The sequence below is a fragment of the Malania oleifera genome, chromosome 10 (genome assembly GCF_029873635.1).
Source record: "Malania oleifera isolate guangnan ecotype guangnan chromosome 10, ASM2987363v1, whole genome shotgun sequence".
NCBI classification, from domain to species: Eukaryota; Viridiplantae; Streptophyta; class Magnoliopsida; order Santalales; family Ximeniaceae; genus Malania; species Malania oleifera.
In genome coordinates, this window is record NC_080426.1 from 70475876 (window position 1) to 70493667 (window position 17792).

The 17792-nt window shown below is 37.0% G+C and overlaps 1 protein-coding gene across 2 annotated transcripts in view; it reads left to right on the forward strand.

Annotated features, from left to right (window-relative positions):
• Positions 1-346: 346 nt before the first annotated feature.
• LOC131166457 (uncharacterized) overlaps positions 347-17792 on the forward strand; it is a 36442-nt gene continuing 18996 nt past the window's right edge. The window contains exons 1-10 of one of the 2 annotated variants that reach the window (XM_058125047.1): positions 347-2184; positions 2696-3007; positions 3145-3384; positions 3508-3628; positions 3694-3851; positions 5211-5841; positions 11005-11069; positions 11150-11251; positions 11406-11548; positions 14891-14946. In XM_058125047.1, coding sequence (XP_057981030.1) covers positions 496-2184; positions 2696-3007; positions 3145-3384; positions 3508-3628; positions 3694-3851; positions 5211-5841; positions 11005-11069; positions 11150-11251; positions 11406-11548; positions 14891-14946 — 3517 coding nt within the window. In that variant the 5' untranslated portion in view covers positions 347-495. The remainder of the gene's footprint in view (positions 2185-2695; positions 3008-3144; positions 3385-3507; positions 3629-3693; positions 3852-5210; positions 5842-11004; positions 11070-11149; positions 11252-11405; positions 11549-14890; positions 14947-17792) is intronic. The other variant, XM_058125048.1, reaches the window with a different exon arrangement.

Consider the following 17792-nt stretch of genomic DNA (forward strand, 5'->3'; position numbering starts at 1 on the left):
ATGCTTGAAGTAAGTAGGGTATATAGAAAGAAGAGGAGAGATAAAGAGGAGATAGAGATATCTTGTATAAGGTCGATAGAGATATCTTGTACAAGACCGGTTCCATATCATATTATAATTCCTCCCGTGATAGTGATATTTTGATTTCATCCGCCCATGGAGTAGGAATAGCCAAACCACGTCTGTCTTGTCCCTATTTATTTATTTTTCTATTTAATTTTTTACATCTTTTTAAACAAATATTAACTTATTGTTGATGTTTAGTTTTTAGTTTTTATTTTTTAATTTTGATTTTCGTTTGTAATTTTCGTTAATTTTAAAGAGTGATACGGCCCTAATTGTAGCTGCACAGAGGCAATTTTAAAACTTTAACGCATCATCCATGGTTCCGGTGCCTCGCACGGGTTTAAGCTAGTGCTTTTGAGCGGTGAATGGTGGTCCTTCCCCGCCGGCGGCATCAGTCTCAAGCATGACAGGAGCGACTAGGCTTGGGAGATGAAAGAGATGCTTAGCAAGCCTCCCATGGAGCTCGATCTCGACTCCTTTCTCCGGTCTCGGAGCACCCTCGATAACGACTACGACGACGACGACGACCTCAGCAGTATTCCTCATAGAACCGTCGACGACATTCTCAATGATTCTGATTCTTCCTCCTCCTCCTCCTCCTCCTCCTCAACCCCGCTGAATTATTCCTACCTGCGCCATCAACGCCCCTCGGATCACGTCGTTTTGGAGGTCAAATCAAACTCCCTCCCCAAAGAAGAGAATCCTTCTCGTGACGACGACGTCTCGGTGTCTACCTCTACACTTGTATCTGATTCTCGAGTTGAAGGAACCCTAAATTCTGCAAATAATTCGAATGTTGATGAAATTTCTGTTCTTCAGTCGAAGACTAGTTCGTTTAGTCGGGTAAAGTCAGGCGAATCTTCGGGTAATTCTTTTTATTTGGGCCAGAGATTTGGTCGCCCGTTGCCACCGTTGTTCGGTGGCGTTAGATCGAATGCCAATAAGCCAGGAGCTGCGCTTGCTGCTGCCGCAGCAGCTTCGCGTTCCATTCCGACTCCTCATGCTGTCGCCATTAAGTCGAGGAGAGCGGGTGGTGGGACTCTGCAGAAGGTCTTGCATACTGAAGAGTTGGGTTCCGTGGTTAGTGATGATTCCGAGATTGTTTCCGATAGCGTTATCAATGTGGACGGATTAGGACCCTCGAATGATGCGTCAAATGGTATTAGTTTTGACATTGCTCATCCAGATGAGGAGGTTGTAGAAGAAAATGAAAAAACAGAAACTTTTCAATCCATAGATATCCAAAGGATGGAGAGAGCAGATGATAGTGGCAGGTTATTGGAAGGAGATGAGTTTGCTGAGAGTATGACTGAGGGCAGCCAAGGTTTGCATGTCAAAGTTATGCCAGCGGCAGCAGTACTGGAATTACCAGTGGATGAATTAAATGTTAATGATTCCCATGAAGTTTTATCCACTTCGAATTCAAATATTGTACCACAGCTTAGTTCTTCTATAAATCTCGAGGAAGACTTGAATGGGGATGAGGATTCGGCAGTTTCAGGTCATAAGGATGTTAAAATTCAGCATGCTCAATCTTCATCACTGGAAAATGATTTTATGGCTGACAGCAATTGTACTAGTTTGGATGCCAACAATTTCATTGAAAATGGCTCTACTTCTTCCCCTAGGTCCGAAGACAGAAAAATTGAGGTCCTTTCTCACTCTAATTATGAAGAGGGGGGACTTCCTGGAGATGAAAGCAGTCCCAGAAATGCCGTCACGGAGCTTGTTGAAGACATTCTTGTTCAATGGGAAAACAAGAGGGATAGTAAAAGGATGGGAAAGAAGACGCGCCCTTCCATGAAGCCACTTGAGTTAGCTGAAGAACTTGAAAAGAAACAGGCTTCTACTGGTTTGCATTGGGAAGAGGGTGCTGCTGCTCAGCCAATGAGGCTTGAAGGTGTTCGAAGGGGCTCAACTGTGTTAGGATACTTTGATATTGATGCCAACAACACTATGACACGGACCATTTCATCACAGGCATTCAAGCGTGATCATGGGTCTCCACAAGTCCTGGCAGCTCACCCCAACTTTATTGCAGTGGGGATGTCAAAGGGGGTCATTGTTATTGTTCCCAGTAGATATTCTCCTCATAATGCTGACAATATGGATTCAAAGGTGGCTTTTATATTTCCTGCCTCACATTTTTTTCATGTGTTTGGATCTTTGATATCCTTGATAATTATTTGTAACTTTATATGATTGCATGTTACTGTAGTTTGAAGTTAAGAATATTTTACATATCATTGTATTATTTCTCATCACTCCTGTTGAAAGTTTATAATATTTCAAGGAATATAATTGCTGTGTCATATATAAGACAGTTTTTTGACCATTTGTATTTTTTATGATTTTGGCCTCTTTGTTTAGATGGATGCCAGCTTTAAATGCTGTATCTTTTGCAAAAAATTAAGCATTACAAAGAAATTTTTTTTTTTTTATGAGGTCATATTATGCATTCAAAATATTTGATCATGTACTTTTTATGTTAGTATGTATTCAAAATATTTTTATGTAATATTTATGTCCAGTGGCACTGTATTTTCATGTTTCATTTTGCAGGTTACTGTTTTTATTCAGGCAAACGTATTTAAATTTTATATGTTGAATTGTAGTTATTATATTTCAGATGTTCGTGCTTGGTTTGCAAGGGGATCAGTCTCATTCCCCAGTAACTTCGCTGTGCTTCAATCAGCAAGGGGACTTGCTTTTAGCTGGATATGGTGATGGTCATATTACAGTCTGGGACATACAGCGCACAACAGCAGCGAAGGTCATTACTGGAGAGCATTCAGCACCAGTAGTGCATACATTGTTTCTGGGACAGGATTCTCAAGTCACTCGTCAATTCAAAGCTGTTACTGGTGACAGTAAGGGTCTAGTTCTGTTGCATGCATTCTCTGTGGTTCCCTTGCTTAATAGGTTTTCTAATAAAACACAGGTAATGTCCTTTTTGTTGTTTGAAAATAAAGATGACTGTCAGGAGCATTTATTGTTTGGCTAATTCTAAAAATACTTCGATAGTAAGTTGCGTTTTCCTCACCAAATTAATGTCCATGCGTTTATTGAATTGGACAGTGTCTTCTTGATGGCCAAAGAACGGGTATAGTACTATCTGCCTCACCACTTCTTTTTGATGAGTTTTCTGGAGGTGGTTTGATGTCATCCCAGGGAAACACTACAGTGTCAACAAGTAGTCTTGGTAGCATGATGGGAGGTGTTGTTGGAGGAGATACTGGTTGGAAACTCTTCAGTGAAGGCTCTCCTTTGGTTGAAGAAGGTGTGGTCATATTTGTCACCCATCAAACTGCACTGGTGGTATGAAGTCCTTCAGTTATTTTAAAAATTCCCAGTAACCTTTGTCTTGTTAATTGATGTTTACATCTACATAGAGCTTTTTCCCCCTTCACAATGTGTTAGAGCCACTTGTCTTTGTAACAGGTTAGGCTTACCCCAACTTTGGAAGTCTATGCACAAATTTCTAAACCGGATGGGGTTCGAGAAGGTTCCATGCCATACACTGCTTGGAAATGTGTGTTGCAAGCTCGTGGTTCTTCCACTGGTATGTATCAACAGAATCAATTGAAAGTCATGTTGATAGGTTTATAAGACTATATTTTGTTGCAGAGAATACTCATGTAGAACCATCAGAAAAAGTTTCATTGCTTGCAATAGCATGGGATCGCAAAGTTCAGGTCGCAAAGTTGGTCAAATCAGAGCTGAAAATATATGGGAAATGGACCCTTGAGAGTACGGCCATTGCTGTAGCATGGCTGGATGATCAGGTATGTGTGTTTTTTGAATCCTTGCACATTTCCTGAAGCTTGGACGAATTGAAGGAGGACCAATAAAACCAGAATCGAGAGAAAAATTACAGCCTCACCCCCCATTATTCAATTTGTCATACCCAAATTATATTATTTTGGCATTTGGTTATATTTTTTATTTTTATTTAAATTTTTTTTTTTTAAGATCGTTTTGTGAATTTTCTTCATGCCTAAGTAATGGTGGTTTCCATTTTCCATCGTGTGGATTTTTCATTTTACATTTCCCATTTTGCATACAAATTAATAATGGAGTGATTATACTTTCTGTGAAAAAGCCAAGATAATCCAGTTAAAATGTACACATAAACATTCCAAAAAGTGCGAACTGTACGAGGAATATGTGGATGCTTTAAGGGTCCAAACAAATTAGCCCAAACAGACTTGATGTGGGGCTGGAATTTACCTCTTAACCGAGCTGACCAACTTCACAGCAGAAATGGTGTTTTTTTATGGGTTTTTGGTATTATTTATGTTTTCTGTTTTCATTTCTATATAGTGAAGAAATAGATTATGAAAACGTGTTTGTTTATGTTATCACCTTTCTGTTTCTTTTGTTAGATTTTAGCTGTTTTTGAAAGAAAAGCTGAAAATCAAATTTTATGGTTTTCTCATGTCTGATGTTTTGACAACCAGCTGGAAGAATACTTTAATATCAAAAATTAACTTTTGTGGATTAAATATTAATTTTATAAATTAAAAATAAAAATAAAAAGGGCAGCTTAGTGCACAAAGCTGTTGTGTATGCAGGGTCCAGGGAAGGGGTGGACCTTGGTGGGTCTATAGTACACTACTTTACCTTGCATTTTTTGCAGGAGACCATTTTCACGCCTCAAACCTGTGACCTCTGGGCAACATGGCGACAACTGTACTGCTGAGCCGAGGCTCCTCTTTGATTAAAATAAAAATATCTATAAAATTTTGAAAAAAATTTTTAAAAATAATGAAGGCATTTAAAAAAATATTTTTACTACTTTTCAATTGTTATTTGATTCAAGGATGAAAATGAGCATTTGGGCAGTTAAAATTTAATTTATTTTATAAAAATGAGCATTTGTTCGGTCAAAATTTAATTTATTTTAGTTTTAGAAATGTTGACCAAATAGGTTGCTAATTTTTGGTTTTTATTTTTCGTTTTTGGTTTTCATTTTCATAAATTTTGACATTGATACCAAACAATCCCTAAAATAGCTAAGATAATCCTATCCAGACTTGCACTCATGTGTACACTCGATGTGGGACTTTTGGACTTACCCAATTCTCAAATATTGCTTTTTTATTTGGATTTAGCTAAGATAATGAAGTCTTACACTTGCCCAGATGTTGGTGGTTCTCACATTGGCAGGACACCTCTGTTTGTTTGCAAAAGATGGAACCATGATTCACCAAACAAGTTTTACTGTAGATGGATCTGGGAGAGATGATCTGGCTGCTTATCATACCAACTTTCTCAATATCTTTGGAAACCCAGAGAAGGCCTATCACAATTCTGTAGCTGTAAGAGGAGCTTCTATATATTTACTTGGGCCTACACGTCTTATTGTTTCCCGCCTTCTTCCATGGAAGGAGCGGATTCAGGTTTTGCGAAAAGCCGGTGACTGGATGGGTGCTTTGAGCATGGCCATGACAATATATGATGGCCAAGCCCATGGTGTTATTGACCTTCCAAGAACTCTGGATGCTGTACACGAGGCAATAATGCCCTACCTGGTAGAGTTGCTTTTGTCTTATGTAGATGAAGTGTTTTCTTACATTTCAGTGGCTTTTTGCAACCAAATGGGAAAAATGGAACAACTGGATGACCCAAAGAGTAGTAGTTCAGTGCACTGTGAGATAAAGGAACAATTCACCCGTGTTGGGGGTGTTGCTGTTGAATTCTGTGTGCATATCAAGAGGACTGACATCCTCTTTGATGAAATTTTCTCCAAATTTGTGGCTGTTAACCATAGAGGTATTCTCACACCTTGTGTTCAGCATTGAATATTTCCAAAAAACTCCATGCTAAATAATGACTTCAAATTTAAATATTTTGGCTGATACTTAGTGAATGCAAGTAGCTACAGTATCAGTGTCATATTATGATGCAGGGTAATTGCACCTATTAAAATTGGATGTTGATGCAATGTAAGCAGGCAAAACCAATCTGGTTGTCATTTCACTTAAGAAAAAAGTAGAAATATTCAAATTTCATTTTGCTTGTGATTGGACAACCTTCTTAATCATTGTACTTGACATCATGGTCCATCATCCTTCGCAGTCATTCTAGCTACAATATTTTGTGCTTGTAATTTCACTATTAACTCAAAGGAGATTTACTCTTGCATATTAATCCTTTTCCTAATAATGTTTGAATTTCTTTTTTGCAATATTCTAATAATTCTTTATTCATTTGAATAGGCATAGCCTTAGTGGGTATGTTTTTCTCATTGAAATCTTTATTCCCAAATCTGACAGTTATACAGGCTTAAGAACAATGCTGTCCACACTTGAGTAATTTTGTAGGGATAAGGTTGAGATTAACTGGTGGATTCAAAGTTTATTAGGTAGAGCAGAGCAGGTAACTTGATAATGAGTCAAAGAGATTTTATATAGAACTAGATTTTAAGGATATAGGTTGCTGAGTCCTTTTTGCTAAATTTAGGGCAGCAGCTATTTGAGGGTTCGATTGTACAGCTAAAGGCTTTATATAGTAGGAAAAGGACCAAGGTTTTTGAGAAGAGTGTTTAGGAATGAAAAATTAAAGGATGAGTACCAAAGGTGATCTAAGTGGATTAGAAAAAGCTGAATATAGTGCATTGGAAAGTCCTGAACATTGACAAGAAAAAGTGAATAAGAATGAAGTCTATGCCCCACGCATATATTCCTTTACATTGTGGTTAGTAGGCGAGAAAGAGGAGTGAGAGAGTGAGGAAAGAAAAGTGGGTGAAAGTTCTTTGTTCTTTGTTTAGTATGGAATAAAACTAAGGAAGAAAGGAAAGTGGAGGGAAAAGGACTTCTCCTCTCCCATGAAGATCAATCCCTGTAAAAGTGGGAGAAAAATATATGAACGAAACTCGACACTCATTGACTGATGACCATCCTTGCTTCCATTTTTCTTCATTCAAACAAGAAGATTGAAAGTATGCTTCTCTTCCTTCCTTTACCTCTGCTTTTTACCTTTTCCTTTCCCTCTCTTTTCCCTCTTTTCCACCTAACATTTATGGAGCACAAATTGCTAATTTTTTCAAAAGTTGTTTTCTACTAAATTGAAAGAATATATAGATATTTTGATAGCAGAAGCTTCCAGTTACAAGATTAAAATAGAAATTTCTGAAATTTGAGTTTTTGACTAGTCTTGCACTGGGGAAGTGCTGAATGTGCCATAACGTGCTGCCCCAGAAGTGCTCAACACCTGAACTAAAACCTTAAGCTCAATTTATTTAAACTTATTTAACCTTAACCTTATATACCTATGTCAAGCATGCTCAGTACTGACGTGGGGCAATTTTCCATGTGCTTAACTCTGCTTTTAACAGCTTCACTAATCACCTTGTTGAAGTGTTTCCCCTACTCAGTTTATTTATTAATTTATTTTATATGTTACGATCCAGCCAACATCCTTTTCCCTTGTTCAACTGCATCTGGGTTTGGATACTCTTCACCTACTTGCATAGAGAGCCTTTCCATGGGCCACTCCCTGCTCAGAGTGCTGCTTTTTGTGTCCTTGTGTCAAATGACCAGGCGAACACACTAATGGCAACGCCTGACAGTTGCTTGTCTGAATTTAGAATCTCATTGTGCCAGTAGCCTCCTACTAGTCCCTTTCCTGAGTTGCAGTCAACTAGAGGGGATCCAGATTTGATATGCCATGAAAGGTAAATAAGCTGTAATTTGCTTACATGTTGGTGCTCAACAATAAAACTAAAACCTTAAGCTCAAGTAACTTCAATTTATTAAACCTTAACCTTATAGATCCATGTCAAACACATTGTCACAAAGATGTCAGATAATTTTCACATGCTTCTATGCATTTCAGGCTTAGATGGGTTTACAATGGGACCCCCCCTTTCTGGACTTTTAAGATTTTTTGAAGGATGAAGTTTTTAGAGTAACTTGTGATTTAATTAATTTATTTATTTTTTTAAAAGGTGGTATGTAGCTGCATTAACTCAATTTTTATTACCCTGATGCCTTTAGACCAGTTGGTGGTGACAAGTGTTTATAAGATGTTGACAAAAGTCGTATCTCTTTCTAACAGATTGGCTGCATTCTTTTTGATACCATGTTGCACAATCAGAGTGATTTCATTGGTGATATAGACAGAAGTTAGATGCAGCATTGCCATTGAATGAGGAGGTTGAGGTTGTGGTTAGAAGAAAAAAGAGAGTTATAGTTTAGAAATAGGATTCGAAAAAGCTTATGATTGGGTTAGTTGGGGTTTCTTGGATAGAGTTGTGGACAAAAAGGGTTTGGGGTGAGATGGAGGAAATGGATTTGTGGGGGTCTCTCATTTATGTTTTTTTCAATCTTAGTGAATGGGAAGCTAAGTCTTGGTTTTGAGCTTCTAAAGTCTTAGATTGGATGACCCTCTATCCCCTTTTCCTTCTTTACTATTTTGGAAAATGCATTGAGTTGTGAGTAGCAAATGAGTTAATGTAATTTTTATTTTTTGTGACACCCCATAGGATGGTTGATTTCTTGTACTTCGGTTTGGTATCCCCTTGATGCCTTTTTAATATATACTTTTCTTATTGATAAAAAAATTCGAGTTATGAGTAGCATGATTGATGAGGTGTTTATAGAGGTTGGTGGAGGAATTAAGGAGGGAAATAAGAATTTTTGTCCATGTTGCATCTTAGTTTGCACATGATACCATTTTCTTTCATTCTAAGGATACAAACAATTTCTTTAATATGCTAATAATTTTGTAGGTATTTGAGAAGGTGTCAAGTTAAGAATAAACTTCTTTAAGAGTGGGGCTGTGAGTATAGGCATTTTTTAAGTTCTTTTACTAAGTTAGTAGAATGTGGTGTTCTGAGTTGGCTTTTTTTCTTGTGTGGTTATCCCACTCTAGATTTGTTTTGAGATCCAATCTTTGAGAGAGTTGCTAAGAGGTTGGATGGGTGGAAATTAGCTTTCTTCACTTTAAGGGGTCATATTACTCTTATCCATGCTTGTATTTCTTCTTTCCTTGTGTTATTGCCCCTTTTCATAATTTGAGTTAGAGTGACTTGGTCAGGAGTAGGCGAGTAGGATAAAGATCTTCTTGTGGGGTGGGTGTTCGTAAGTAGGTCTAAAGGAGGGGGGGTGGGGGTGGGGGTGGGGTTGGGGTTGGATTGGGTTTAGGTAATTTGGTGCCTAAAAAGGACATTTTCTTTGGTGGGGGAGTTGTTTTAATAGAACCTAGTTCTCTTTTGCATAAGGTGATTTGTAGTGAATTTGGACTGTTGACAAAATGGGTTGGATGCTAATTTTGGAGTTAGTATTACTTATTTGTGTCCTTTGAAATTTGTGCCTTAGATGTATCATTCTCGCTTAACCTAATGGTAGGCACATAGTTAACTGAAAATGCTAACACCCTAGAAAACCACTTTTTGGTACCAACGTATCAAAATGTGGTACATTTTCGTTCCAGAATTCTAAATCCATTAACCCGAAAGTTTTAATTCAATGTTTTTCACATTACACAATTTTTTATTAGCTCGAAATCGTGAATCATCACATCATTCACATACGAAGTCTATTTCTATCTTTATTAATTTATTCCACAATAGTAAATCTCGTCTGCATTTAGAAACACGCAATGTCATCTGCAAAATGTGCAAGTTCCGTTACATTTTTTTCACCAATATATTTATTGAAGCTGTAAGGTTTGACATTTTAGAGCATGTATCGTCACATGATCCCGTTCGCGTTCCATGAACCAGAACGTTCCACATTCTTGCTAACATTGGTTCAGTATGAAGTGGGTAATGGGGAGAGAATCCCTTTTTGGGAAGATCATTGGATTGGGAATGTCCTTTGGCTTCTGTATATTCTCATCTCTTTTGGTTATCTACTCTTCCTGGAATTCCTATTTTTTCTTAATTTAATGTGCTTGGTTCTTTTTATGCCAAGTCAAGGTGATAAAAGATTTTGGAGTTTAGATTCTTCTGGGGAATATATTATTGCAAGTCTTTCTTTTCTCATTTAATTCATGATCCTAATGTTAGTTATTTTGCTCTTTATTCTTTAATTTAGAAAGCTAAATTTTTTTCAAAGATTAAGGCTCGCAGTCATTGAGAAATGTCCTTTGCTTTATGAGTTGAGAGAATTGCTAACATTTGTCTTTACATTGCCCCTTCACTTGGGTTCTTTGGAATAATTTGTTTGGTATTTGTGGCAAAAATTGTGCATGCCCTTTTTTTTGGAGGATTTCTATGCTATTATGTTTAGGGGCTTTGTTAAGGGGAAAGAGGGGGAAGATTTGTGGCAGTCTCCATCCTGGATATTATTTGATGGATTTGGTTGGAGAGAAACTCTAGAACTTTCAAGAGTGTGGCCACCTCAATTTTACTTACTTTGGAGCAGATTGGTGCTTCTTGCGTGCTTTGGTGTTTGAAAAATAGCTTCTTTTGACATGTATCTCTAGAAGTCTTCTAGAGTGTAGAAGAATTACAGCAGGAATGCTAAATTGGTTGGCTTTATTTATTAGAGTTTTCTTGTAATTGTTTTCTTTTTTCTCCAGTTGTTTTCCTTTTGTACGGGAGGATATCTTGTTCTCCTTGTTTTTATTTTATTTTCTTTGTTGTACTCTTTCTTTCTCTAATACTTCCTTTTGCATCTCTACTGTTATGAATGGGATCCCCGTTTTGATGTTTTCATTTGGTTTCTTTACTCAAGCTCCTTAAATACTCCCTTAACTACTTATTTTCTCTACTAAGTAAAAGGGAATAACAGTAAAAACAATAATAAATTAATATTTTAAAACTCAAAAATAGAAAATTATCTTTGTGCATTCTCCACAGCTAGTTTTGTTTACATCAATGTTGACATTTTATAGGGCAACACAGGTAGGCTGTGTAGTGGACTAATGGTGTTTCATATTGTCTTTTATTGAATTTTGTCTTCACTGGAATTTCTCTTTTTTCCGAAGACACATTTTTGGAGCTTTTGGAGCCATATATATTGAAGGACATGCTTGGTTCACTCCCTCCTGAGGTATTGCTTAATGTTAAAGTGTTGGCCTCATTGTTTCCTTAGGTGTAAGCTATTAACATTTCTTTCATTCTTTTTCAAAGATTATGCAAGCATTGGTGGAGCATTATAGCAGCAAAGGTTGGTTGCAGCGAGTTGAGCAATGTGTTCTTCATATGGACATTTCTTCTTTGGATTTCAATCAGGTGGCTTTTGTAGTTCTGAGATTTATGTGGATCATGTTGTTGTTGTACTGATTTATACAAATTACTGAATCGTATTCTTTAGTGTTTTGTGGTTACCTAGTTCCTTTTATTCCTCTTCATCGTAACTGGTTATTTACTTTGATTTGCCTCATAGGTTGTCAAGTTATGTCGAGAGCATGGGCTTTATGGTGCTCTGGTGTATCTTTTCAATAGAGGTTTAGATGATTTCAGGGCACCTTTAGAGGAGCTATTGACTGTTTTATGCAATAGCGAAAGGGAAAGTGCTGCTCCTCTTGGGTATGATACTTTTGTTATATGGTTGAATTCTAAGTTATTTTGGCCAAGTCTTGTGTTTTACTCACTTTAGTTTTTTCCTTAATGTTGGTGATTGATTGACTCTACAAGTGATGTCCCCATACCTCCCCCACACCAACAACACCCCCCCACCCCCCCCAAAAAAAAAAGGAAAAAAAGAAAGAAAAGCAAACTCATTCAGAGAGGAATATTTCATCATATTTATTTCGATAATAATAATAATAATAATAATAATTTTTGATAACAAAAGAAGCTATATAGATGGAAGAAACGGAAGGTACAATGTGCAGGGATAAGGAGTCCACCGGTTAACAACAGAAATAAATAAATAAATATAGAAAAGAAAAAAAAAAACAAGATCACAAAATAAAACTAGGCAATATTAACCAAGGAAACCCAATTTCAAACCCTTTCCATCATAATTTGCCAAGCTCTTCAAATTTGCTTATTCCCTTTGACACTTCATCTTTCAACTTTTGCCCTCATCCAAGCACACTTCATTTCCTCCAATATTAGTCAACTTTAAATCCATTTTATCTAAAAGATCTTGAGCTGCTAACTCCTCCTTAGAATTTCCTCCATTGGTGTAGGCAAAATTCCATTCCTACACTCTAAATTGTTAACCAAACCATCGTTATCAAAAATTGATACACCCTCCAAACCTTCCAATGGGGGAGAACGAACATAATGTAAATCCCCTATTCCATCACAAGGATAAGATACATACCCAAATTTTATAAATACCCTATTTCATCGCAAGGGTAAGATACATTCATAACTTTCTGAATCTGAAAAATCCCCCCAATTTTTTACCTCCTTTTCTTTTCTTCCACCATTGCTACACACAACCTCCTTCCTTGCATGAGAGTCTTCCACTGTACTAGCTCTTCTTTAGAGTCTCTTTTTAATGGCTTCGCCATTGACACTTAAGAATTTTCTCTTATCTTCAAACACCTTCCACAGGCTGCCTTTCGATGAGCATGAACCTTGTTTCCCTCAAATCTGACAAAAATAGGATGAAAAACATCAGAATTACCCCCTAAGGCAGCTTCTAATTTCTTACTCCTTTCCAGCGCACCTTTTAAACCCTCTTTGAGACTAGTTGCATTTTTAACACCATGAACTTATTTTGACACTAAACTGATTTTGGGCTTGTTCCAAAGCTTGTTCAGCTTTCATAGCTTGGAGAGCTGGAAACTGGGAATGGACTTCATTATCAAAGGGTATAGAGTCCTTCCCATTGCTCATTTCCTGAGTTCTAGGAACAGTAGTTTGGGCCTTCCCATTATTGGGCTCCAGCAAGAAAGTACCTGGGTCCCCATTTCCTGGACCATAAACCTAACTACCACTATGTTTCAGCGTGGAGCCCAAAAGATGAAATCCTCACTTGGACTCCTCATTAAAGCCCAAATCAGACTTACCTAAAGATTGGGCCTGCTCAAATAGATGGTCCAGTTTAGACCAAAAAGACGTACCTCATTTTTCAAATATTTGGGCCTGGTCCAAAATGAGAAATATACCACCCGTCCCACTTCTCTCTGTAATCTCCTCGCTGAATGCAACCCTAGTTGCCTCTGAGAGAAATGCAACCCCCCCTTCCTCTGGAGCCCTAGCTTCTTGCTCATTCTGGTTAATATATTTTTCGAATGGTTTGCAATATGCGAATGCCCAGAATCCTTCAACTGTAGCGTACCTCCACACTGACAGCATCACTCTTCTCTTCCGACCAACATAATTATCTTGACTATTGCGACCCTTGCCTTGCCTTGCCTTTTTTGCTTTCCGTTACCACCTGACTCCATGATCTGGGATGTGAAGGAACAAATGCAACTACACCTCCAAAGCCCATCTGAAATTCTTTAACTAACTCACAGAAATTAATTGTGAAGCTTTGCCACCTTTAGCTCTTGAAAATTTCTTGCCTTTCCACCCGAATCCTAACTCCAAAAGCTTTCCCACCTTTGTCCACTTGAATGACTGCCAGTATTGTTTGATACCCTTACGAATACTTCTGACTGAAAACCAACAACCCATCAGCAAACCAGGATGCAGCCTATTTATAAAACCTAACCCACCTGTTTCAAACGGCATTATTCTCTACCACGAGCAAAGAGGAGTTCCCCCCTGACCTTGTCCAAATGCAAATCAAAGGATTTTCCTTTGATCTGTATCACTTGATTCAACATAGCCTATAGAAAAGACTCCAGAGCACCATATGCACATGTGGAAGAGAGAATTGTTTCGAGCGAGAGAGAATTGTTTCAAGAGAGAGAGAGAGAGAGAGTCCCATTCGCGATAGTGTTATATGCACTTTGCTAAGGAGAATAATTATTTATGTTAAGGATAAGAATTTAAGAGAGGAGAGTATCCCATCCGCAAGAGTTTCATATGCACATTTGTAAGGAGAATAATTATTTATGTTAAGGCTCAATAATTTACAAATTTTTACTAGAAATATTAAAGTTAATGTTAGGAATTGAACATCATATTAGGAAGTAATTTTCTATAGACCCATTGTGGTCTGCCCCTATCCCACACCCTTTGCATATGTGGGAGCTTTGTGCACCGGGATGCCTTTTTTTTTTTCCCTTGGGACTGCCAAGCATGCTGATATCAGCCATTTTGTTAATTGAAACATGGGTTATGAGCTGTTTTTTACAGCATGGTTGACAGGATAGCAGAGGTTATGAATTCTTGATATTGGTGCAAATGCAGGGAGAATCAACTATTCTCCCTGCCATGCATGTGCTTATATTAACACCTATGAATTTCGCAATTTGCAGCATCTTGTATATATTGGGTATTTGAAAAGAGGTGCATGGCTGCTAATAAGCTTGTTAGAAACTTGGAACAAGCCAATCTGAGCAGTAGTTGAGCTAAGCACACTAGACTTTAATGCACGAGCTGAGTTAGATGTTTATGAGCAGATGGCACGCTGGAAAAATCTTGAGTCAGCTAGGTTTATGCTTGTTTAAATGATTTCTCTGCATAATCAGAGCATTCAAATTTTGAGAAGTTTGTCAAAATGTGGTATTTCTTGATTTTGAAGAGATTTCTTGATTAAGGTGGCACAATTTACAATAAAGATTAAAAAAGGAGAAATAAATTTATCCTTTTCTGGGTGGAACTTGTAGTACAAATGGATCAGCTTTTGGTTGGTTCTCTCCCTCCTAATTGTTTTTTTCTTTCATGAGATGTTATTGCCATGTTCTTTATGGGGAGACTGTTGTGAGGAGCATTCTAATATATAGTATTTTGTGACACATGTTTACGTAATATAATTAAATTCTATTGCAACACATAATGTTATGATTCTTGGAACAGGTACAGAATGCTTGTTTATTTGAAGTACTGCTTTTCTGGTCTTGCATTTCCTCCAGGTATGAATTTTAGTTGAAATTGGTTGAACTTTTGCTTCTAGAACAAAAAAAGTTAGCTATTTCTATTGAACCAAAACAATATGAATTTTCTATAGGAACAGTAAAGCTTAGGTCAGCTAAGTATTGACTCTGTGCACGAGTTTTTGTGTTTATCATAGAGGGTTTTTTTTTGGATAAATAACATTATTTGGAAGAGTTATCTGTGGCATATGGGAAATTTTGTTGCTTTCAAGCATATATTTCTTTATTAACTGATTCTGAATGTTGCTTTACTCCCCTATGTGTCTTGTTCTTAATTTCATATTTTTTATTTTATTTTAAGAAAACAGAATTTATTCAAAAAGCATACAAAAAAAAAGAGGAGTGCAGCCTAAGTACATACAATGCATACAGTGCAAACAAAACTATGGACAAAAAAAACCCACAACTCCATCTACAATCAAGAGAACGTCTGTGTGTTAACAAAAAGAATCCAACTAGAACTCCATAGTCCATCCGCAAATCATAAGTGTGTACATGTATGTGCGCACGCGTGCGCGCGTGTGTTTTTTTTTTTTCTCTTTTTTAGTGCACAGTTTTTTATCGTGCGTACGTATGTATAAATAACTGCTTCAAACTTTTAAGACTGCAAATTGAAACTTCTGTGCTATCAGAAGGCCCAGTTGTTTCTTTCCTGCCAGGTACACTACTTCAAACAGAACGGGATGTAAACAAGCCAGCCTTACCCTGCCTCTTTCTGTCCCTCCTGCTGCCCAACTAAGAAGTATATCCTTAAGCCATTGCTTGCAATGCAAAGAAACAGTTAGCTGGATCACAATTCTAAAAAAGGTATATTTTGTCAGTCACAAATTTGAAAAAAAAAAAAAAAGGTTGGATTTGGTGAGAAGTGCGAGAATTGAGAATGAAAATTTGTTATTGCTCCCAACTTATAAATCCTCCATTAAATGCTATTTTAGATAAAGGATGATTAGGAAAAATGTGAAATTTTTTTCTTTTTTTTCCCATTTGCATACCTAGCAAAAGAAATTAATTCTATCCATTCCAAATTGCATTATTGGATTTCTAATTGAATTGAATTGAATTAAATTGTATTTGAATATGATCCCAAGAGTAGTGTAACCAATCCATGCATCAGCCTCTTCACACCAAAAATCTGCCATGCCAGTATATGCAATTCTGTTGTCAGTGTACTGTGAAGGGATCTGTGACCAATATTTCTCCATATTCCAATCAAAACCCTCCTCAAATTATCCACTGTAAGAATAGCTTCCCAAGGAGCAAAGTTGGTGCCTTGCTTGTACTAGATTGGAATCTGGTATACCCAAGGAGCAAAGTTGGTGGTTAGAGAGACCTTTTACAATTGTGGAGGTTAGGAATGCAATTTTCAGGCAAAGAGTGAAAGAGCATCTAGACCTTGTGGTTCTATTGTTTTGTCCTGGAGGTAATTTATTGTTTTGTGTTCTACAAGTTCTCCATCTCAGGCAGCTATTATTGGAGGTACATGAGTTGTTGATGCAGCTGTTGCCATTGATCTTATTGAAAATGTAAAGCAGGGAAGGCGATTGTTTTTAGGCTATACTTATAGAGGCGTGTATGAATGGTATGGTGGAGGAAGTTGAAGATTTTTAGAAAGGGTCTGTTGGATAAGAAGGGATTTGGCTCTAGCTAGAGGAAGTGGATTAGGGGTGTTTTTGTTCTTCTAATTGCAGTGCTTAACGGCCAGCCTAAAGCTTGGTTTTCAGTGTCAAGGGGTCTGTATGAGGTTGATCCTTTTGTCCCCCTCTATGGTTACTTCAGTTGTTGATGTTTTGAGCAGAATGTTAGCAGGGAGTGATGCTTTTGGTTTTTTGGAAGGGTTGTAAGTGTTGGTAGGCATGACTTCCTTCTTCTTATTTTTTTTTTTCCTCATCACATTTATGGTTTGTTGATGACATGAGTCTGTGAAATATGGTATGGAAAAATTTATGAATGCTTTAACAGTTTATCTAGGGTGCAGTTTTTTGAGATCGTGTTTGGTCTTAGAATTAATTTTTCTTAAATTGGTTGGCATAGGTTTCAAAATATCTCATGTTATGCCTCTTTTGCTGGTTTCCACATGAATTAAAGATAAAATAAAAATCTCTATAGTTTGATAATTTTGAAAAAATAATAAAAAAATTATCCTGAAAATGTTTTCTCCATTTTATAAACCTTCATATACAGTATGATTGTTCTTGGAGTACTGAACAGTGAGTTTAAAAATAAAAAAATTATGCAAAATAAAATAATTAATTTTAAATTTCATTATAAAATCTTTTAATTTGTGTTCTTTTGCATTTTAATTACTCTAGTATTATTTATTGTTAGTTCATTTGAGGACAAAAGTGTGTATGTGTTCAATTAGCCTTTTAATTTGCTTCATTTTTATGATTTTTTTTTTGGATAGGAAAAGAATATACATCATTGAGGATGAAAAACTATAAAACAAGGAGCATAAGAATCCTTCTAAAAAGATAAGGGGAAAAAAAGTGAAAATTACAATTGAGACAACTCAGCCATCTAGTCATGCTGTAAATCCAAAAAACACACCCCCTTAAAGCGCTTTGTTGCAAAAACCCATAATGAGACCAAATATGGAATCCTATCCCAAATCAAGGTCAAGGCATATTCTTCCCCATAAAGATACGTGCATTCTACTCCAACCAAGTACCCCACAAAATAGAAAAAGCCCCACATCTCCACAAAGCCAAACCATCTCTACTGCTACCAAAAACCTGTGAAAGGAAAAGCCAACAAATCCCCCTCTGAATCTAGGCAAGCCCCAACTCTCTCCAAAATGCCAAACTACTTAGTCCACTCCATGAAAA